This window comes from Primulina eburnea, chromosome 3 (assembly GCF_022965805.1).
Source record: "Primulina eburnea isolate SZY01 chromosome 3, ASM2296580v1, whole genome shotgun sequence".
Lineage (NCBI taxonomy): Eukaryota > Viridiplantae > Streptophyta > Magnoliopsida > Lamiales > Gesneriaceae > Primulina > Primulina eburnea.
This window is the reverse complement of record NC_133103.1, coordinates 47954183-47978412: the sequence shown is the minus strand read 5'-3', so window position 1 is coordinate 47978412 and position 24230 is coordinate 47954183. Positions and strand designations below refer to the sequence as shown.

The window sequence follows — 24230 nt, the reverse complement described above, 5'->3', positions numbered from 1 at the left end:
GCTTGCACGGCCATCTGTGAGTCAGAAAATACTTGGACATTAGAAATTCTTTTTCTCTCAACTGTTCTAGTCCCTTCTGCAAAGCTATAAGTTCCGCATGTACCACAGATAAAGGTTGCTCAATTCGACATCCAAAAGCAAGAATTAGATTCCCATCAGAGTTCCGGATCACTCCTGCGACCCCATAGGCATTTTGTTGATCCCTGACGGCAGCATCCACATCAAGCCGGAGCTGACCTACCGGGGGTGGATACCAGACCATTGGTGAGCTTTGTGTAGGGCCAATATTGCCCGGATGAACATCACGTTGTACAGCCCAGTATTCTTCAATGTACCTATCATCCCATTGTTTCGAAACAGCTTTACTTACACCTTCTGTGTTGTGTGTAATACTTAGTCGAGCATGCCACACACCCCAGGTTCGGCAGGCAAACCTTTCAAAGTCAGTTTTACTAAGTTGCTCCATCATCCAGCAACAAATGTCAAGTGTAGATCGCCCTCGGACCTGTTGGAGAAGTTTTTTAAACACCTGGCCCTTCCAAAACCCTCGGACTTCTTGACAGAAAAATAATGCATGATCGGTTGTGTCCCTGCCAAACCCGCATAGTGGACAAACGCCTGCCACTGGTACATGGTGTGCTAATAGATTCATCTCGGTTGGGATAATATCATGCGCCACCCTCCACCAAAAAATTCGGATTTTCTGTGGAATAGTTAAAGACCAAATGAATCTCCACCATTTAAGCAATGAGTTTTCTACATGGTTTTCAGGGGGGTTTTGAAGTCCGATACCCACTCTATATCCCTCTCGAACCGAATACTTGCCTTTAGTATCATACTTCCAGAACCTTGAATCTGGTTGGAGTAAGTGCGGTAGGGGAAGACAAAGCACCTCCTCTGCCACGTAAGGAAGGACCGTTTCTCGCACCTTTGTTTCATCCCATTTTCCTTCCTTTATCAAGTTACTAACAGTGAGCTGGTCCAACTCATGAGGCCCGTGGTTAACAACTTGACTACGGAATTTTGGCACCCACTTATCTTGAAAAACTCTTATTGAGTTGCCATTGCCAACCCTCCAGCATAATCCCTCATCCAGCAAATTACGGCTCCACAAAAGTGAGCGCCATATATAAGAAGGGTTGCTTCCCAAAGACGCGCTCATGATATCAACATGCTTAAAATAGCGAGCTTTAAGGACCCGGGCGACTAGGGAATGGGGGTTACAGATAATTCTCCAAAGTTGTTTCGCAAGTAACGATTTATTGAATACATCAAGTTTCCTAAACCCCATCCCTCCTTGGCACTTCGGCTTACACAAGTAATCCCATTGTTTCCAGTGTAGTTTTTTTTTTAACCGAATCCGAGCCCCACCAAAATTTCGCACATTCTTTTTCAATACTATCACTGATAGACTGAGGAATCCGGAAGCAAGACATTGCATAAGTTGGAATTGCCTGAAGAACTGATTTTATAAGCACCTCTTTTCCCCCCACTGAGAAGAATTTATTACCCCATCCATTAATCTTCCCCACGACCCTTTCCAGGATATTAGCAAATTGTACTCTTTTACAACGAAGAGAGAAGGTTGGCAGACCAAGATAAAGAACATGTCCTTGAACCACTGGTATTGTAAAAAGCGACTTAATGCAGTTCACCATATCCGGGCATGTGTTCGGGCTGAAAGAAAGGGCTGATTTTTCAAAGTTGATCAGTTGTCCCGAGGCCTTTGCATAGAGATCAATGCAAAGTTTGACCTGTATTCCATCCTCTTCAGTTGCTCGAAAGAAAACCAGACTATCATCCGCAAAGAACAAATGCGATATCATTGGACTCGTTGTGGCTATTCTAATACTTCTGAAACAATTTCTCTCTTGGAAAGCAGATAAAATTGACGAGAAACCATGCGCACATAGCACAAATAAGTATGGAGAAAGAGGGTCGCCCTGCCTGATTCCTCTCTTAGGTAGCAACTGGCCAAAAGTGTCTTGATTAACTCGAAAGGAATAAGAGACAGATGTGATGCAGCGCATAATTTTCTCAATCCAGCACATGTCAAAGCCCAACTTTTGCATTACTGCCTCAAGAAATTTCCATTCCACCCTATCATAAGCTTTGCTCATATCCAATTTCAATGCAGCATACCCATATTTCCCCACTTTCCTACTCCGCATCCAGTGGATGGCCTCAAACCCCACTATTATATTGTCAGAAATCAATCTTTCCGGAACAAAAGCACTTTGGGATGAATCAATGACACTACCCATTAGAGGCCGCATTCGATTTGTCAATGCCCTGGCAACAATTTTATAGCACACATTGCAGAGGCTAATAGGTCTAAACTCCTTCACCATTAATGGGTTTGCGACTTTAGGGATGAGTGTAATCACTGTTTTGTTCCAATCAGTGAGCTGAGCTCCGTCATTTAGTACCCTTAATACTGCAACAGTAACTTCCTGTTCAACTATAGGCCAAAACTTCTGATAAAAACCGGCAGGCATTCCATCTGGTCCCGGTGACTTATCCGGAGACAGGTCAAATAATGCTTTCTTCACCTCACCCACCGTAAAAGGAGCACACAACATCATATTCATATGATTAGTAACTTTAGGTTCCACACAGTTCACAATTGGGGCCAAATCTTCAGGCGAGGGATCATTAGATTCAAATAGTTGAGCAAAGTAGTCAATAATGATTTCAGACATACCTCGGGGCTCCGTACAGAGATCCCCATGCGCCGTCATGAGACCCCTCATCGTGTTTCTGTGCTTTCTGGAAGATGCTTGCATATGGAAGAACTTTGAATTTCTATCCCCAGATTGAAGCCAGGTAACACGACTGCGCTGCCTCCAGTATTCTTCCTCTTGTGTGCAAAGTTTCTCCAATTTAGATTCAAGCTCATTAATTTGCAAAGTAGAGTAGGCCCATTTATGAGGCTGTTTGAGTTCTTCAAGTTTGGACCTTGTCTCTTTAATTTGTTTTGGCAGAGCTCGTAACTTATTTCTTGCCCACTGATGAAGTGTACGTAAACAGCTAGCTATCCTCTCTGTTAAACTCATTGCTTCATTTAGGGATCTCCACCCTTCATGCACCATCGCTGCACACTCTGGTTCCCTAAGCCAGCCTATTTCAAATCGAGGGATGAAGCCCGATTTGTAACAAAGATGTTGCTCCTGAAGCTTTGGGTCGCCCAACTGGATATGGAGGGGTCTGTGATCTGAGTGAAAGTATTCCAGAGCATGAACCGAGGCAATTGGGTATAGTAGCTTCCACTCAATTGTCCCAACAAATCGATCTAGGCGTTCCAAAATCAGTTGGTTTCCTGCTCTACGATTCGCCCATGTAAACAAATCACCAGTACAATGCAAATCTTGTAGGGAACAATCAGAGAGAGCATCCCTGAACCCCTGCATCTGAGAAGAGGGCCGAATATTGCCACCCCATTTTTCATTTTCAAAGCAAATCTCATTAAAGTCCCCTCCTATTAACCAAGGTAGGTGTTTCAGCTCCTGAATTCCAGCAAGCCGGCGCAATAACGCCCAAGATTGGGACCGGCAATGGGGGTCGGGGTGACCATAGAAACCCGTAAACCTCCAATTTTTATTCCCATCCAACACTGTGCAGTCTATATGACCAGAAGACCATGAAGTAATTGAAATATTAACTGACTCCTTCCATAGTAAACACAACCCACCTCTACGACCCTCACAATCCACTGTAAAACATCCAACAAAATCAAGCAAAGATCTCCATTGTGTAGTGTTTACCATTCTCCTCCTTGTTTCACTTAGAAAGAGAATGGTGGGTTTCTTTTCGGCTACTAGCCGCTTTAGTTCTCGGAATGCCCGTTGGTTCCCAAGCCCTCGGGTATTCCAAACCACGCAACTCATTGTGGTCGGCGGGGTTGCTGAGCAACCACCGCCGTTTGATTTGTATCAGACTTCATCATTTTATTTGTTGCACTGGTTTCAATAGAGTAAAAACTCATTTCGGTGTCATCACATTTCCTTTTCTGCCCCACAACTTGTTCTTTATCCAGTGTCTCAGATCTTGTTTTATTCGGACTACCCCTTGCCCTCCTCTTCCAAGTCATTTGAGTGCTTTTATGCAATTTTTTAGTTCCATGTACAGTTGGCGGATTTCCAACTGCATTCTCCTTCCCTTCCACCAATGGCATAGAGCAATTGTCTAAGATGAAAGCCGGTGAGTTTACAACCTCCATAGCCAGATTCTGATGGTTTAGAGGCATATCACAAGTAAGAAGTTCAGAAGTATTTTGCAATATGTCTCGTTTCTCTTGAATCAAGGCCTCATTATCCAGCCTTTCTTCCTCAATGTTGATAGATGATTTCCTTATTAGGCCAGATTTATCATACTCATCACTCACAGTAGAATCACGATAGTCGGCCTTCGTGTTTTGGGGAATATTAGGTTTATTCTTCTTTGTCCCGTTAGATAAGGATGAACGTAACCAAGGCCCATAATCCATTTTCTCCCCTTGCACTGAGACGCTGACACACTGTCTGAAGGAGTGGCCGATTCGACCACATGAATAGCAAAAATCGGGTAGCCTTTCATAGGAGAGAATAATGATCAGATCCTCTTCTGGAGCGTCCATACCAATGCGAACAAACCGTTTGAGGGGCTGTGAAATATCAATTCTCACTCTGATTCTAGCATAACTGCCCAGGAATGTCCCATTATCATCACCATCCATTTCCTCAATATGACCAATTTGAGTACCAATTTTCTCTAGTATCTTACGTTGCATGAGTGCAATTGGTAGATTATGACATTGCACCCATATTGAGATCTCTGTAAATTCGATTGATCTAGGATTTTGCATACCTTGGATCTCCTTGAAAATCATGAGATCCCTAAAGAAGTTCCAAGGTCCATCCACCATAGATATAGATAAGAGGTATATTTCTCGCGGCTTTTTGTGCCCCGCCACTGCTTTCAGTATTTTTAACACTGATTTGTTTTATGTTTCTCTGCTATTTTTCGATTGCTTTTCGTGATTCCATTTCCATGATTCGATTTTTATAGACCATGTTAATGCGCATTGAAAGTATTTGATGAAAAACAAAAACTTATGTGAGACTATCTCACGGATCGTATTTTGTGAGACAGATCTCTTATTTAGATCATCTATGAAAAATTATTAATTTTTATGTTAAGAGTATTATTTTTTATTGTGAATATCGGTAGGGTTGATCCGTCTCACAGATAAAGATTCGTAATACTGTCTCACAAGAGACTTACTCTTGATGAAATGAGTGAAAGAGATATAATGTCTTTGACTAATATAAATTGTGGGCATATGATTAGTTTAAATTAATGATAATGAATTTATTTGAAACTCAATCATAGTTGTTTAAAAAATATAGTATGATTTTTCGATAATTATTGATATTTTAGTATGATTCATTTTATGCACCTCAAACATCAGTGTATGTTCATATCGAAGGAAAAAATTATTGGTAATTATTTTATATATTTCTATTGCTTCGAACTCTTAATTAATTTTATTATATTCAACACCAAATTTTTATCATATGTTTAGTTTTAAATTTTTAATTAAGCCAATATAATGTGAAGTTTCATTATATATTAATTTGTTTTTTCTCTATTTTTGCACACAATTTTGGTTCTAATTTTAATTTAATATTTTTGTTTATATTATGTTATTTTAATGTCAATCCAAGAGAGAAAAATGAGAAACAATATTCTATTATTCTTTAAGTTAATAATTGATAATCTTTCATCACCCAAGAGGACTGAGACTCATGCATCCATTCTTATTGAAGAGCTCGAACCTCTTCTAAATCTCAAAGAGTTGAATTTGATGAAACTTCCCTTGAACAAGATCCTGGATTGCTTATTCGATGTGGCGACGTCCTGTTAATCATTATGATGAAATTAGATGAGCTTATATCAAAATGAGGCCATATCAACCTAAATTGTTATAATACCCACGGTCTGAATCAGGAAAGCACATCATCGATTGCAATATACAACTTTTCAATTTTCTCCTTGTTTAGTGAGTTCTCGTATAAATGGTTAGTTAGTTAATTACTTGATCTAATAATTAAATAGGGTTATATTAGTAAATGTGTAAAAAAATATTGATAAATATAGTATTTGCATGTATATTTGCCTTCACAAACAAAAAATGCAGGTGCCTTATATATAGTTACAACACAGGGAGTAATAGGTTAATGAGTAGGTCTTATGTGAGACCGTCTCACGGATCTCAATCTGTGAGACGGGTCAACCCCGCCCATATTCACAATAAAAAGTAATACACTTAGCATAAAAAGTAATACTTTTTCATGGATTATCCAAATAAAGATCCGTCTCACAAAATATGACCCGTGAGATCGTCTCACACAAGTTTTTGTCTAGGTTAATACATATTTCATTTATTAAAAATCGAACACATTTCATCCATATTTTTTAAAAACTCACACACAATTTACCCCTCTAATAGAAGTTTTATGCGTGATTTTAAAACCCACGAAGTCTAAAACGTTATTAATTTAAATAGGTTGTTTATTGTTTTTACATGTCGTATTTGATGCAATTAGGCCTGTAGTTAAAATAAAACTGCATGATTTCAAAAGATATGAAAAACTTGTGTGATACGGTCTCACGGGTCGTATTTTGTGAGACGAATTTTTTATTTGGTCATCCATGAAAAAATATTACTTTTTATGCTAAGAGTATTACTTTTTGTTATGAATATCGGTAGGGTCGACCTGTGAGAATATCGGTAGGGTTGACCTGTCTCACAAATAAAGATTCGTGAGATCGTCTCATAAAAGACGTACTCATTACAAAATGGTCATTTTCTTAAATAATCTAACATGTTCATTTCATTGCATGAAACTTTATTTTTAAACCTAAAATGGAGAAAAGTGCAACCAATTTTTTAATTCAGCATTTTAAGTAAAATGTTTACATTTTATAGTTTACAGGCTTTTTCAGAAATTTTGTTGTAAAATAACCTTAAAACATATGCTAAAAACAAAAACCAAACAAAAGTTTAAAATTAAAAACCATTGGAAATTTCTTTAGTAAATATAACTCTGTCATGTTATGACCTTCGGCTGGACTTCAAATCAATATTAGCATATATCCGAAAAATGTCAAGTTAACGAAAACTTATCTCGAACCAACTTAGCTAAAACAAGAATTTGATGGCTCAAGTAGCTAGCAGAATCAGCTATTGCTGCTGCATGAATAATGAGCCGCTCCAGCCGACTGGTCGGCTTGCCTATACGGTCATTATCGTCCCACCTTGTACCACATTTTTTTCTGAAAAAAAAGGTGGCATACAATGTGGGGAACTCCCACAAATTCTTAAACGAGTAGAGGTTTTTGTAATAGATTTTAACGGCGAAATAATAATTCTGTCGGAAGATGCAGTAACTATCAGGTATAGATGTCACTTTGTCATGCAGTGATACCATTTTTAGAAGTACTGTGGTCAGCTCGAGGCATGTTCATTAGAATCCCCTCCAGTGGTTATGATAGGAGGGGAAATTTGGGTGAGATTTATGATGTGTTTGATTATCATCATCTTTCGACGTCGAATCAAGTCTTAAAATTCGTCAAGCGACATGATCGTGTGGGTTTTGGGAGGTTTTGATCTCAGTGCATAAAACATTGTGAATCAACCCGTAATAAAGATAAAAACCTTCGAAGGCATCAATTAGCAATTATATATGTTGTTGTCTCATACTGCCTGGTCCAGCAGAGGATCTTCATGCAAGCTATCAATGAATTCGAACGAAGAAATATAGCTCTTAAATGGAGATTTCTGTTACTATTTACACAAAAATGTAAAATAGGAGTAGGAATACCACGAACTGACATAAGATTCGAGACAAACTTCAAGATATCTATGTTCCGATTGAAGTACAGTATTTAAGAGAAAAAACAGTCCTAGAACATGAAATCCAGGACGCTAGAAACTGAACCCATAATTCCAGAACGAGTTCTCTTCATCAACGAGGTCTAGGTTCCTCCTCATCCCTCCTATGACGATAGCGAGTGACATCTCTATCACCAATTGACCCTTTGTCTCGTTCCATGCCATTGTGCTCTTCTCTGCGATGGGATTCGGACTCATATTTCTTCGATCTCTTATCATTCCTATCATTGTGTTCGTCCCTGGACATCGGCCTTTTATCAATATTTAGGTTACGGTGTTCATTCTTCTGTCTTGTTTCATTCTCTCTCCGTTCATCCACATATCTTCTTCCGAAATCCTTCGCATTTGCTCCAGTGCCTTTGTAAGACATTTCTCGGTCTGTATCATGGCTTTTTGGTCGAGAGTTCGGCAAATCTTTGTTACTTCTGTGCCCTTCTCCCCGAGGGGCGGATCTATCACCCTTTCCCGCACCCTCAAACTTATTGTGGCCCCGTTTTGAATGTCTATCCTCCTCAGCACCCCAGCCTGTATTTGCAGCTCGCTGAATTATTTAAATAAAAAGGGAGTTATTAAAAGATAATGACTCTGAACCCATTGCAACTTTAAAATGCATCAGATATCATGGCAGACCATAGCAAGAAAATATCCATCTACCGATGATAAAAAAAAAAGAAAGAAAGAAAATATCCATCTCGATAAAACACTCAGAAGTCCGAAATGAAACGGCACAATGCTTTTCAGTCAGAGGCCAACCAAGAATCTAGTAGTGGATGACCTGATATTTTGGAGGAGAAACGGGAGACTGCTGGGATCTGCCCTTGGCTTTAGGCAAGTAAACATAATAATAAAATACAAAATAACCAATCAAACAGCAAGAGGTGTGCATCAACTCACGGATGAGAAGAAAAATATAAAACTACCCAAATATAAATATGTAAAAGATGCACGGTGGCAAACATATGGAACTCTCAAGTAACTGACTAACTGAGACCAGCTTTCTAGGAATATCAAAAATGCAATCAGCTTGTTTATTCATGTGTTGAATAAATAAAATCCAACATATGCCCTTAGTTATCTGAGTGTTAGACGTAGTAAAAATGCAAGTTAAATCCCTTTCTAGAAATATAACAACAAACATATTAACATTCAGCAAGTAAAAAAGATTAAATTATAGTCTGTTGGTGTATTCAATCAGTGAATATTTAAATTAAAAAAATCATTTAATATTTCCCGTCATGAGAATCATAAAAAATGCCATAAATCAGTGGAGGTGTAAACATAATAAAATGCATTCAATTAAAAAGAGAGAGCACGGAAAAAATGGAAAAAACAAACTGAAGCAGGCTTTTTTTAAAAATTCCAGGGCATGAACATAGAAAGCAAATCAGATATTCGAGAAATTCTTCAAACTCACATGCTCATCGTGAGAAAATTTACAGCTATCTCCATACTTGCATTCTCCTTTCTGAAAAGCACGGCATACACCTCGTTCCTCCCGCTTCTGCTGCCTGGTTTCCTCATCCTCTTCCTCGAGTTTTTTGTATTTAGTCACATGATCAACTCTCACTGTTCGACCCAAAATTTGAGCTCCATTTAGATTATCTACAAGTGACCAAAAAATCAATAGTATTAAAATAGATTTATTCGGCAAAGGAACAGACCTACAAGAAGATTTGTACTCAGATGTTGTTCCTAATATTAAAATAGATTTATTCAGGAAAGGAACAGACCTACAGCAAGATTTGTACTTCTTTGATCCTCATAGGCAACAAAAGCAAACCCTTTGGATTTTCCAGTGCCTTTGTCTCTGACTAAGTTAACATCAACAATCTCCCCATACCTACATTATCAAATTAACTATGTAAACCGTTTCTTGGCAGCAATTGTGAAGAAATATTTTAAGATAAAGAGCAAGAAGTGAACACACTGTGCAAAGACAGCAAGGAGATCCCCTTCAGTTAGATCAAATGGGAGGCCGCCAACATAAACATAAGCAGAGTCTTTATATTTAGCATGCCAAGAGGCCCCTTCCGAGATGCCAAGAGTTGCTTCTTTCTGGTTGATGTTCTGAATTCGTTTCACCAATGTCAAAGGATTCATTGAAGATATTTCCCTAAAAAGCTAAACAATATATATATACGTATATATGTAATCAGAATCTTGCTATCTTTTTTTAAAAAAAAATTAAGACAACCAATCCAAGGCAGAAACTAAAAGATTTCATCCACAACTACAGAAGCTAATTTTAACTGGTATGAGTTTGAAAAAGAAAAAAAGAAAACTTTAATTGGCACAACAAATATAAATCCACTTCTTGAAAAATAACATTCGTGTAGGAAAATTAAGCTTTAACATTTTGAATATACAGACGCACAACCAGCATACATCTTACAATTACTTCGAACAAATAATAGGACTCAAGAAATTACCAAAGTTCTTCGGTAATCATTTTCGCATATAATTATATAAACATGAGAAAGAAAAACGAGAAGTAAAACAAAAGGGATTTACCTTTCACAAGACGTGTAGTTTTTCCGTTTCCTTCGATTGGAAAGTAAGGGTTAGGGCAATGTGCAAGACAACGCCGATGGGAGTTGGGACGACGAAGATGAAAAAAATTTCAAGGGAGCGTGAGTTTTCTCTGTCTGATTGATCGGTAATTGGGTGTTAGTTCAGGCCCAATATCAATTTGTTCAAGAAAGCCCAACACAAATGAAATCAAAAGAAAGTCAAGCCCTATTCCAAGTTAATTGTGTGTGTGTGTGTATATATGTCAATCGATTTTTATGTCTTTTTTTTTTTTTAAAAGAATCAATCTACCAATTTAGCCAAACCTAGCTTCTGATTTAGAGTAGCTCTCTTGTGAGACGGTCTAACGAATTTTTATCTGTGAGACGGGTCAACCCTACGGATATTCACAATAAAAAGTAATATTTTTTCATGGATGACTCAAAAAAGAGATAAATCTCACAAAATACGATCCGTATGACCGTCTCACATAAATTTTTGCTCACGTGATAAGGATGGAAATTTTCAGAAAAATCCTAGTAACAGATAAGAGGCACCCATCTCTAAAGTCCCTGAACCCTCCCGATAATAATAATAATAATAATAATAATAATAATAATAATAATAATAATAATAATAATAGAAATTAAGAAAATTATTATTCTATTCTAGTCTACTATCAATTTTTTTAAAAAAAATTAGCCTCTTTTTTTTTTATTTATTAAAGATTAGATAATATAATCGTTTATCTTAATATGCCCTTTTAAATCTTTTTCCCCATCTCAATTAAAAAAAGTTAATAATTACACTCGGTTTTATGTTATCTACCCACCACTTCATGTGTAAAATATGTGTCAAATTTATTCATAAATTGAGTATAAATAATAAAAAATGAAGTGTAAAATATCAACTCCCCTGAAAAATTTCTAAAAATGAAATATTATCCATTTTTAATATATTTAATAAACGTATTTAATTATGTACTGTTTTTCTTTTCTTTAAAATAATAATACTTATAAACAATAAACAATAGATTGATAATTATAATAATGATAATAAGTAATTAAGTACAACACTTAAGTTTGAGAAATAAATTAACGTTAATAATAGTAATCACAAAAAAATAATAAAAATTAATTTTGTAATATGAAGAAAGCTAGAAATGTTATCAATGACAATAAAAACATTAATATTTATAATAATTAAAAAAAAAACATGGATGTCTAGCATATTTATTTGTATTGTACTTTTTATTTATAAATTGAGACTGTGTGTTAAAAAATAAATTAACAAAAACTACAATACTTCTAGATTCAACTAGGATGACATTAGTGGAGAAGTAAGTCATATGATGATGATGTTTGATACCATGGATTATTGATGTTATTATATGTGCATTATTTAAGTAATATTATTATTTACATATATCATTTGATTCTTATATCGATATTGTTTAAGGAAAATTGAAACATTTTTGACCAACTCGATAGGTATTTGAAGTGGGGATTTAATCCTCGCGAGGTCGGAGATGAAGATGGAGATTCTCCGATTATACTAAAATTGTAAAATACCCTGAAATCATGTTTGATTCTCTAGTATTGCAAAATATAGGTAAGATGCACAATTACGTGCCCTCCGCTCTAAACCCTGTACTCAAAGCACATACGCAAAGAATATATCCACAATTTGTGTTTTATTTAAAAATAAATCAACCTAAAATATTTTAATAATACCAATTATTATTATTATTATTATTATATTATATAAGGAATGTTGGTCCCACGTGCGGAATTTGAGATAATAAAACTCGAAAATAAAGAATAAAATGGACACCGAGATTTACGTGGAAAACCCCTAAAAATTATTAAGGTAAAAACCACGGGCAAGATGAAAAGATTTTCACTATAATATTTTACTGGTGTACAACTCACTCACTGTGTTTCCAAAGAGAACACAAACTCTCTTAATACAGGAGAACAAACACCTATCAAATATTATAGAACACACTCAAATATGTGTATACTGAGAGAGGAACTCAGAAAGGGATATCTTGAAATGCCGAATGATGCATCTATTTATAGATGCATCATCCAGTGTGAACCATTTATAGGAAGTTTCCTTCCATCTGCAGGGTATGCAAAATACGACTTGTTTTTCTTCACAATTAATCAACAAAGCCTGCTGACCCATTCAACAAAGCCTGCCTGCCACAAAAGAATTCTTCCTGCATTAAATGACCTTAGCCGACATTTCTCCCACTTGGAGATTTGATTGAAAATCAAACACATCTCCACACATCCTTTTAATCTTGCCATTACCTGCTGCTTACGTCTCTGCTAGGCCACTTGAGGATCTACACCATTCAAACTTATTAGTGTTCACTGGCTTGGTCAGAAAATCAGCTATGTTATCCTTCGTATGGATCTTCTGCATATCCACGCTTCCTTCTTCTACTACTTCCCGCACAAAGTGAAATTGTACTCCAATGTGTTTCGTCCTGGAATGAAAGGCTGGATTCCTTGCAATGTGCAAGGCACTCTGATTGTCACAAAACAAAGAAACATTCTCTTGTTTGTGTCCGATCTCCTCCAATAACCTTTTAGTCCATATTGCCTCCTTGCAACCTTGAGTAGCTGCCATGTATTCTGCCTCCGTTGTAGATAATGCAACAACTGTCTGCAGTTTTGAAACCCAGCTTACTGCTCCCCCTGCAAGTGTAAACACATAACCAGTAGTAGATTTCCTCTTATCAGGATCACCTGCATAATCTGAATCGACATAGCCCCTGAGTGTAAAATCCGATCCTCCATAACATAATGCAGCATTCGAGGTACCCTTAATGTATCTAAGGATCCACTTAACAGTGCTTCAATGCTCTCTTCCAGGATTCGCCATATACCGACTAACTGCTCCCACTGCTTGAGCAATGTCCGGTCTTGTACAGATCATAACGAACATCAAACTTCCCACTGCTGATGCATACGGTACTCGAGACATCTCCATCCTCTCTGCTTCACTGCTAGGACACATCTCGGAGGATAACTTGAAGTTAACAGGAAGAGGGGTCGAGATTGGCTTACTATCTTGCATGTTGAAGCGTTGCAAGACTTTCTTCAAATAATTTCTCTGGGAAAGCCAAATCTTTCTGTTATTTCTGTCTCGGTGAACTTGCATCCCTAGAATCTTGTTTGCTGGTCCCAAGTCCTTCATATCAAATTCCCTAGCCAATTGTGCTTTCAATTCTTGGACCTGATCTTTGTTGGGGCCTGCTACTAACATGTCGTCCACATACAACAGCAAAATGATATAATCATCACCAGACCTCTTGAAATATGTACAAGGGTCTGCACTCAATCTGTTGTATCCAAGGCTCATGATATAGGAATCAAATTTCTTGTACCAACACCTCGGCGCCTGTTTGAGACCGTACAGAGATTTGTTCAACCTGCAAACCAAGTTCTCTTTGCCTTTTTCCGCAAAACCTTCTGGATGGAGCATATAGATTTCTTCTTCAAGATCTCCATGAAGAAATGCCGTTTTCACATCTAGCTGTTCTAGATGTAGGTCAAACACCGCACACAATGCCAACACTACTATGACTGTTGTAAGCCGAACCACAGGAGAAAATATCTCATTGAAGTCAATGCCTTCTTTCTGAGCATACCCTTTTCCGCCCAAAATGATTTTTCGAGACCCGCAGTCCTCAACATAGCTCTTGTTCTGTCCAACAAGGTCCTGTTCATCCGTTCCGCCACTCCATTCTGTTGAGGTGTGTAAGCCGTCGTGAACTGTCTCTTGATGCTCTCATGTTGACAATATGCATCAAACTCGTCACTGGTATATTCTCCTCCATTGTCAGTCCTCAGACACTTGATTTTCATTTCTGAATCAAGTTCAACCCGCGCTTTGAAATCTTTAAAGACCTGGAAAACATCTGATTTCTTCTTGATTGGATACACCCAACATCTCATAGAGAAATTATCAATGAACGAGACAAAGTATCTCGCTCCTCCTAGGGATACGACCGGTGCTTGCCAAACGTCCGAATGAATCAGCTCCAATATGCTTTTGCTCCTGGCAGTAGAAGTGCCAAACTTTACTCTGTGTTGTTTACTGGTAACACAGTGCTCACAAAAGAATAGTGACACTTTTGTAAGTCCCGGCAGCAGCTTCCGTTCTGAGAGAATTTTCAAACCCCGTTCTGATATATGCCCGAGCTTTCTATGCCATAACACTGTTAATTCTTCTCCTGAACCAATTGATGCAACAGCTAATTCTGCCTCTTTGTGTGTTTCTCTCAAAAGTACATACAGATTTGCAGCAACTTTTTCCGCCTTCATAACCACAAACGCACCCTTCACAATTTTCATGATCCCGTTCTCGATACGAGTTTTACACTCGATGTCATCCAATTGCCCCAAGGACAAAAGATTTTTCGTCAGTCCTTTCACATGTCGTACCTCCTGTATGGTGCGAATGATGCCATCAAACATTTTAATTTTGATAGTACCGATCCCAGCGATTTCTAAGGCATGGTCATTTCCCATGAATACAGATTTTCCCGAGACTGGTTCATAATGATCAAACCATTCTCTCCGAGACGTCATGTGCCACGTCGCTCCTGAATCCATAATCCATGTGTCACAAAATTTGTGTCTGCCTTCTGCAACAGTTGCTGCTTCGCTGAATAATATTTCACCATTGCCTGAAGTACTGGCTACATTTCCTTGAGAACTTTTATCAATACTCGTACACTCTTTCTTGAAGTGCCATTTACCGCCACATTTAAAGCAGTAAATATTTTTCTTCTTACTTCTCGACTTTGATCTACCTCGCCTTTGACTCCCACTGGAATCACGGTCCATAAATCTTGCTCTTATCATCGGTAACGCCTCTGCCTGCTTCGAGGATACCAACCTATCTTCTTTATTCTTGCGCCGGCTTTCTTCTCCAAGAACCGCAGTTAAGACATCGTCGAATCTTAGAAAGCCCATAAGAATATTGTTGGTTATGTTGATGATAAGTTGATCATATGAATCTGGTAGACTTTGAAGTAGAAGCTCCGCACGTTCATTTTCCCCTATTTTATGCCCCATGGAAGTGAGTTGGGCAAATAGAGTATTTAGTGTATTGATATGGTCGGTCATCGATGAGGATTCTGCCATCCGAAGAGTATAAAGCCTTCTCTTTAGGAAAATCATGTTGTGTAGCGACTTGACCTCGTACATCTTTGTCAGAGTATCCCAGATAACTTTGGTTGTTTTTATCTCAGAGATACTTGACAAAACTTCGTCAGCTATAGCCACGTGTAAATTGGCAACAACATTATCATTCATCTCATTCCAGTTTCCATCATCCGTAATCTCCACCGGTTTATCTCCAATAGCCGGCAAGCAATTTTCCTTTCTTAAAACTGCTTGTATCTTTATTTTCCACAACATAAAATTTCTTCTGTTGAACTTTGCTATCTCGTACCTTCCCGCCATTATGTCTACAACAATTTTAGTAGACTGGACAAAATAATCCCGCCTTAAATAAAAATCTCAAAAAAAATCTTTTCTGATGTGGAAGATCAGTCTAGGCTGCAATCACAAAGCATACTCAGAATTTTAAGAAATTTTAAACCAAGGCTCTGATACCACTTGTTGGTCCCACGTGCGGAATTTGAGATAATAAAACTCGAAAATAAAGAATAAAATGGACACCGAGATTTACGTGAAAAACTCCTAAAAATTATTAGGGTAAAAACTACGGGCAAGATGAAAAGATTTTCACTATAATATTTTACTGGTGTACAACTCACTCACTGTGTTTCCAAAGAGAACACAAACTCTCTTAATACATGAGAACAAACACCTATCAAATATTATAGAACACACTCAAATATGTGTATACTGAGAGAGGAACTCAGAATGGGATATCTTGAAATGCCGAATGATGCATCTATTTATAGATGCATCATCCAGTGTGAACCATTTATAGGAAGTTTCCTTCCATCTGCAGGGTATGCAAAATACGACTTGTTTTTCTTCACAATTAATCAACAAAGCCTGCTGACCCATTCAACAAAGCCTGCCTGCCACAAAAGAATTCTTCCTGCATTAAATGACCTTAGCCGACAAGGAATTATCCTAAGTTTTTAAATTCTAGTAGTGTACAAGACAAGTGACCGATTTCTTTCATCATTCCCATGAATCTGTAATATGTTGAAAAATCAGAAATACCACATTAAATGGTCTCTGTACAGTTACTCAAGTCTCTCAATTTATTCATATGGTAATTTATATCCGTTTGGTGACTCGTGGGATGAGACGATGAACAATGGATGTTATATTGATAACATAATGAATTTTAACTCTAATCACATGCAAATCAAATGTTGGAAACAAAGGTGTGTAATTAGCTAATCCCTTCCATCACACCAAATGGTGCTTGAGTTGATTGGTCCTTGCATTATTTGTAGCTTTCTAGTTGAATGGTTTTCTGTTCTTTTCAAGAGCTGGTGCTTTGATGAGAAGTATGCCTTCCACCATTGTTACCACAACCACTAGAACCATTATTACCAACACTTCTGGGTGGTTCTATGATGTTTACATGTGGTCTTTGCATTAACGATATTGGTGTTTTTCAGCATGTTGCTAGATTCTGAGTTCTGATGGTTGTATTTGTCTTGCATTTTAAGTATGTGTAAGGTCCCGTTGCCAAACAATTTTGTATGTCATTACTGGCAAATTTTCAGAGTTAAAAGCATTTTGCCCTGGCACTACTCACTGACAAGCTATGAGAGATTTTGTGTAGTGACCCGTTCCAGAATCACCTACTAATCAAAAACTAAGCATGCAATTAACCTAATCAATTATAATCAGAGATAACAGCGGAAATATGGCCAACAACAATAGTTATACAACCCAATCGAAATCGAAGTCTAGACTAACTCAAAATGAAATATCCAGTACAACCATATCGAATCAAATGGAAAACACTGAAAACTAAACCAACCAGCTACTCAACGTCCTCCTCCTGCTCCTCCTGAGCCATCCAACCTGAGGCCTGCCCCGTGGGAATGGGGTGTCCAAGAATAAACAAAACCGAGGACGTGAGCGATAAGAACGCCCAGTACAAAATTATGAGTATACAAACCTATATGAAATGCACATGCTATGATATGATACCAGGGTAGTCAAGAAACAGGAATCACAAAGGATCTCAAAATGCTCAGTCTAGAGGCGCCAAGTGGATAGTGCCGCGCGGTCCAACCTCTGGGTCACTGCATCCACTACAAGACAGACGTGGACCTAAAATGTCCCGGACCACCGAAGCCCTCCCGACCCGTCGGCCACTGTGTACTCTCGGTGTCCATGCGTCCACAAGACAGGGCTGAGCGGCCCCAAGATATAGCTTATCTCGAAAGAGATACAGCTCAACAGTAAAGGCTATCTCGAAGGAGATACGGCTCAACATGATATGCAATATGCATCATAACTCGTGACATAATAGCATGCATCATATGACATATAACAATGCAGCAAATACTCATGCAACACATATATGAATGTATACTCAACCAGGACATCTCGGATAGTACTTTCGTACCTCTATCACAGCAAGCCTAGCCTTACGCAACACCGCTAATCAAGTCTAGCACAAGCCTACGCATCAAAAGCATACTCAATCAATACTACCATGCTCGACTAGCAAAACCAGTACTCCCTAGTACTACCAAAGGTTTAGGGTTTACCTTCGTCCGTCGACAGCCCTTTGATGTCGATTGCCTTGAAACTCAGGCGCCGCTACGCTACTACTCCTGGCAGCTCTTGGCTATCGCTCGACCAACAACTAACCCTAGAAACCTTCCAAATCCTCTCAACTATGAGGCAAAACTCAAGAAATTGGCAAGTCAAAATGAGGAAATCCGAGCACTATTTATAGGCCATGTTCGGATCCTCCGAACAACACTTCGGAACGTCCGAACGCTACGTGTCCATTGGCTCTTGACAGCTCATGATCGGATCCTCCGATCATACACTTCGGACCGTCCGAACATGCATGGAAAATGACGTGTCGATCAACACTTGACACCTATGATCGGATTCACCGAACTACACTTCGGATCGTCCGAACTCTTCGGTGCTTCCGAACCCTCTTCGGTCCGTCCGATCATGACCGTAGCCAAAATTACACCTTAAACCTTCTTAATCACCATTACTCCGTTAATTACCCAATTTGGAATTCGGGCTACTACATTTTGGCAGTCCAACTTCAACAATTTTATTGGCCTATTGTGTTTGGGGGATGTTTCATATACTGCTTTGTTATCTTTAAGATCTGTGTGGGTTTTTGAGCTTGCTATTATCCATGGTTTGAAAGGAATTTCTGTTGATTTAGTTACAATTTTGTATTATTTTTATTTCCAGTATTGTTTTCAAATAAGTAGAAAGAGACTTGATACTCATGGGAAATTTAGGGTCCAATTCCAGCAAGTGTCACTAATCCAGACCAGGTTTCAAAATGGTCCTGAGCCTGAAATCACGAATAAGATCGTTAAAAGGAGGCCAGGAGAGTGTCCTGGCGTAGCCCTTCCGACGCTCAAGTCAGAGACTAAGGATATATGGGGAGCAGCTAACGGTGCTGCTGAAAACAATATAATGAATTCATTAACTGTACATTCAAACTTGGTATATGATGACTTGAGCGTTTTTTTTATTATAAACGATCTCGACTTTCTTTCTTCCTAATCATAAATCATAAATTCGAATGTATTAAATAAAAAAACTTAATATTTTTAACAATCATAATAATTTAACATTTAAACCTCAAGTGTATCAAAATATCCTTAAAATCACCGATTAACCAAAAATCTATCTTACGTCGACCTTTAAAAAGATCAACTAACATAAAATTAAAGCATACAAATATCTATAATAAAATCATTAACATAAATCTTTTAAATATTATATTTAACAATCCAGTGCGGAAACATAAAGGTCCCTCGGGAGTGTACTGTGGCACTCGATCCGCTCAATCATCAGCGACTCCCATATAATCATCAAATCATGCATCATACAAACCTAGTGAGTCTAATGACTCATCACATTCTAAACATGAGTAGCAAATAATACATATACAATCACATTGTAGAGGCCCGAAATTCGTATTTGAAAATTTGCGGAAAATTTTGAAATTTTCTCTTTAAATAATTAAAGTGCCTCTTTAAATAAATAAACTGGAGAAAAGATTCAATGTTTAAAATATTCGAAATGGCAGCGGAAGTAATTATTGTTTGCAAAATAGCAATATAAAATAATCCAACAAAAGATAAAATGTTTGAGCATAAAAAATGGTAAATGCTGAAAATGAGGTCCTCGGGTTCCACTACTGCCGACCCAAGATGGCTCACTGGTCCCCGCCCTTGATCCCGACCTCATCAGTACCTACAACAATCAAGTCTAGTGAGTCTAAAGACTCAGCATGTATATATCGTAAATAATTCTTTAATTAATGTTTCGTCGTTTCGTGGGACGATTAAATCCCGAGTAAATTCAAACTCATTATTTTCTTTCGAAATTTTAAACATAACATTTTTGTTACCTATTGTACCCTTGTGAGCCATGAACCACACCCGTGGACCCATTGTTCCAATTTTATTCTTTTAAATCTCGTTTTTGACACTTATATGACAACACCGAGCCATCTTCCAAAATACTTGAGCCATGGTGAAGTCACCTCGAGCCAAACCCAAGCCAACCCACCTAGGCACCATCCTGACCAAGCCCAGCCCATAGAACCTAGCCCTAGCTCGCTAAAAACTCCTGGAACCGAGACCATGTTCTGCAAATGGCTTGAAACTCACGCCTATAGACTCCTAGTGACCCTATGACTACTCCAGCCGAGCCACCACCGAGCCATCATGACCCTAGCTGACCCTCGACCATGCCCAGACCCAACCAAGCCCATCCCAACCCCTGAACCCGCGCACAAGCCACCAGAAACAACACAGCAGCCTGTGCGCGCTCCCCATGGTGCTCCTTCACGTTATCCACGAGCCCTCACCGAACCGAGCCACCCCTGAGCCCAGCCATTGCTAACCCTCACTGGACCATCCTAAGTCACCCTCCAAATCACCTAGCCCAGCCCCAAGCCGAGCCGCAGCCCCATGTGCAGCAACCGAACGAGGAAACTGCTTGGGGAGAGTCCTAACCTTCGTGGACTCCTCCCCAGCCCTGATATGGCTACGACTCTTTCTAGGACCTAACCACGACCCTTAGGACCCATCCTCTAGACATGGCCGACCCCCAAGTGTCCATGCATCCTAGCCAACCGCATGACTCAAGTGCAACCCACAAAAACCCACAGTTACGGTTTCATCTTGTTATTTCCTTTAATTTGTGTCATGTTTTGTTCATATTTTATCATGTATTGACAGCTTTTCTTGTTGGGAATTATAACGTTTCAAAACCAAGCATTAAATCGTTGGAACTTGAAAATATTTGACAACACGATGAGCCAATCATACAAACGTATTTTTCACACATAAACAATTAAATCATGCATATTATGATTTGTATAATGCTTAAAAGGGTTTAGAAAACGTGTCTTTGCATTTATAACGCTCGAATAGACTATCGTTGGCAATGGTGCGACGTTGGACGACCGGACGACGAAGAACACAAGCTTTTCTCTTCTCCAAATTCTAGAAAAGTGTATGTATGTGTGAGGGTGTGTTTTGGCTGATGATGGTGTGAATATGGTGTTTTGAAAGCCTAGGTAACTTATTTATAGATTTAAACAACATGTTAATGGGTTTTAGTTTTGGGCTTGCAAGCTTAAGGGCAATTGGGCCTTCTTTAAATAATTAAATTGGCCCCAATAACATTTATTTAATTAAAACATAAAATTTTATAAAATCAGTTTCCAAAAATGATATTTTTGATCTTTTAAAACTCCTTGTTTGCCCAAAACCGACTTCCCAGGAAAAATCGAGCTCGACCCGTAAAATAATTCGAACTCTAACATTTTTAGGAAATTTAAATCATTTTTACTCATATCAGGAAGTCTTGCCATTAATTAAAGAAAATGCATATTCTTGTCTTGGTCGTCCCCGGTCTCCTTTCCCCTCCCTATTATCGAATATTTAGGCAAATTTCATATAATCATGTCATATTATTATTTAATTATGCAATAATATATTTAATCATATAATAAATATTATGCAAGCATTTAAAAGTAATTAAATAAAATAATTAAGCAATTAAAATAATTTTGCATGCATGCGGTTTATGTAGGTTGGTTTTTCGGACGTTATAATTTAGCCCAATGATCTAATTTACAAAAATTATAACTTATAAATATGTTCTCAATCCATTAAGAAAGTGAGCTTAAAAAAGTATGAAGAGTTTCAACATTTCACTCTTCTGGTAGGAAAATCGAGTTCTTCCTCTAGCTAGGTCTTGTGACTTTTTGTGTGCCGCCACAGTGTTCAGTATTTTTAACACTAATTTTTTTTATGCTTCTCAACTATTTTTCGATTACTTTTCATGATTTGATTTTTATAGGCCATGTTTTTGCGCATTGAAAGTATTTTTGATGAAATGAGTGAAAGAGATATGTTGTCTTTGACTAATATAAATTGTGGGCATATGAGACATATGATTTGTTTAAATTAATGATAATGAAATTATTTGAAACTCATTCATAGTTGTTTAAAAATATAGCATGATTCTTACGATACATTTTATTATGAGGAATTTAAACATTATAGAAGAAATTTATTTATTGATATTTTAGTGTATTTATTGATATTTTAGTGTGATTCTTTTTATGAACATCTCTGTATGTTCATATAGAAGAAAAGAATTTATTGGTATTTTGATCGAACAAAACTTGCACTGTGGAATCCTCGATAAAAATATGATTTTGTATGCTCAAAATTTAATCGCAAGTGCACGATGTCTAGTAATAGTATAATGTACGTGAGTACGAGTATCGTTCCACTGAAGACTGTATTTGACAAGTATTATTTTCAGTTAGTAAATCTTTAGCAACGAAAATTGGTTGATTGATTATTACCACTATGATCAAATAAACATGCAATTAAAATTATTAAAAAAAATGAATAATGGAATAGAATATCTAAAATGGTTGATTTAAACTTCAAAGAGAAATGAATTTGTTGGGAATATCGGTTCATCTACCCCTCGATAATTAATTAATTCGTTCGATAATGATTGTATGCTTCCGACAGGATTTCATATTTAATTGAACACACTCTCTTGAGCTATGCCAAACTAATTCTACTCAATGAAGTGAAGTAATTAAATGTCTTTAATTATTTATCAAGAGTGAATTGCATGTCGATTTATGAAATCCCCTAGTTTTCGACCCTTAGGACTATGACTATTGGCGCGTATCCAATTTCATATGTTTATGTAAATTGAAGATCCACGGATTATACTACTCGTTCCTATCACAAGTTATTCTCTCGAACTCACTCGCAATATAAAAATGTTGTTAAAGTTAGCTACGCTCAAACAACACGATAAAACAGTAGTATAATCAAGAATAACGCAACACTCGAAATATAAATTAATTAGATCAAAGTTTGGGGTAGGATCCCCTTAAATCCCAACAAATAATAAAATTAGCTACTAGAATTCATAGTGGAAATAAGCACAACAATGTTTAAGAGATAAAAACTAAATTAGAAATAATAGAATTGACGAAAATTGCGAAGAACGACTCCCGGAAAGCTTCGAATCTTCAATCCAAGCACAAAAATCCTCTCCAAAGCTTGCGCTGCTGCTCCAATGAAGTCTGAATGACCCTTTTTTTAGTGCCTCCCTCCCTGCCATATCCTCTCCATTCCGAATTAAGGTAAGGAATCATCCACAATTTTTTTCCAAAAATACAGACGCGCCTTGGCGGAAACTTATGTCCGCCCGGGCGGATGGTCTTCGCAGATTCTCATTTTTTCTTTCTTCTTTGGCGCGCTTATGTCCGCCCGGGCGGATGATTCTCGAAAAAAATTGTTTTTTTCCCAGCTCTCAAGCGCCTCGGCGAATGTGAATTTGCGCCCGCGCGGAAGTCCTTTGCAAAATAATTGTTTTTCTTCATTTTTGCATGAATCTCCTGCATTTTCATATCGAGACATATGATTAATAATAAAACATAATATAAACTAAAATGTAACAAAATGCATGCAATCTAAACGATAAATGTAACACAATGGGACAAAACATGACATGAAAAACAAGTAAAATCCACCTAATGATGTACAACCACAACCACATGCTATTCAACTCAATAATTAATAACCGCTTAGATAGTTCGACAGAGAGTTATTCAGTATATTATCAAATGATCACTCATCTGCATGAATGAACATCTCCATGTCCTTACCAATGAAACATGACGTTAACATCACAAATATTAGTCTTAAGATCAAGCGATCTTTATCCTTATTTTAGGCTGCTGATTCGACTAATAACCTGTTTAAAATATACAATATACTTCCAAATGAGTTTCATGCTATTATGTTGAGAGACAAATCTCATGGTGTCATTTGCATATTCAAGAACTTTATCTATCTGAGTGTACATATAAATTAAATGTAATGATTAATAGAATCATAAAATATTATTAAAATAGAGAATGTTTTTACATCATATTCAATAAAGACTCAACTACAAGTTGACTCACTAGACACCTAGTCTAATACCTATAAGACATCAAAATTTGATATTAAAACAATAAACATTTTTTTTTACTTCTAGTTTTTTTTTGAATGCAG

General features: G+C 37.5%; 1 protein-coding gene across 1 annotated transcript; it reads right to left on the bottom strand.

The window, feature by feature from the left end:
• Positions 1-7831: 7831 nt before the first annotated feature.
• On the bottom strand, positions 7832-10036 carry LOC140827743 (zinc finger CCCH domain-containing protein 42). Its single transcript, XM_073190557.1, has 4 exons — positions 9864-10036; positions 9667-9776; positions 9351-9538; positions 7832-8477 (listed from the first exon to the last, which is right to left on the bottom strand). The coding sequence occupies exons 1-4, from the start codon at positions 10034-10036 to the stop codon at positions 8010-8012; spliced, it is 939 nt and encodes a 312-aa protein (XP_073046658.1). The 3' UTR covers positions 7832-8009.
• Between the last annotated feature and the right edge of the window lie 14194 nt (positions 10037-24230).

Bases quoted from the DNA above. Each gene is read 5' to 3' on its own strand.
- LOC140827743 (XM_073190557.1), bottom strand. From the start codon at position 10,036: ATGAATCCTTTGACATTGGTGAAACGAATTCAGAACATCAACCAGAAA. The intron at 9,777-9,863 runs GTGTGTTCACTT...TTGATAATGTAG, and splicing joins CTCCTTGCTGTCTTTGCACA to GTATGGGGAGATTGTTGATG. The intron at 9,539-9,666 runs GTCTGTTCCTTT...GGTCACTTGTAG, and splicing joins AAGTACAAATCTTGCTGTAG to ATAATCTAAATGGAGCTCAA.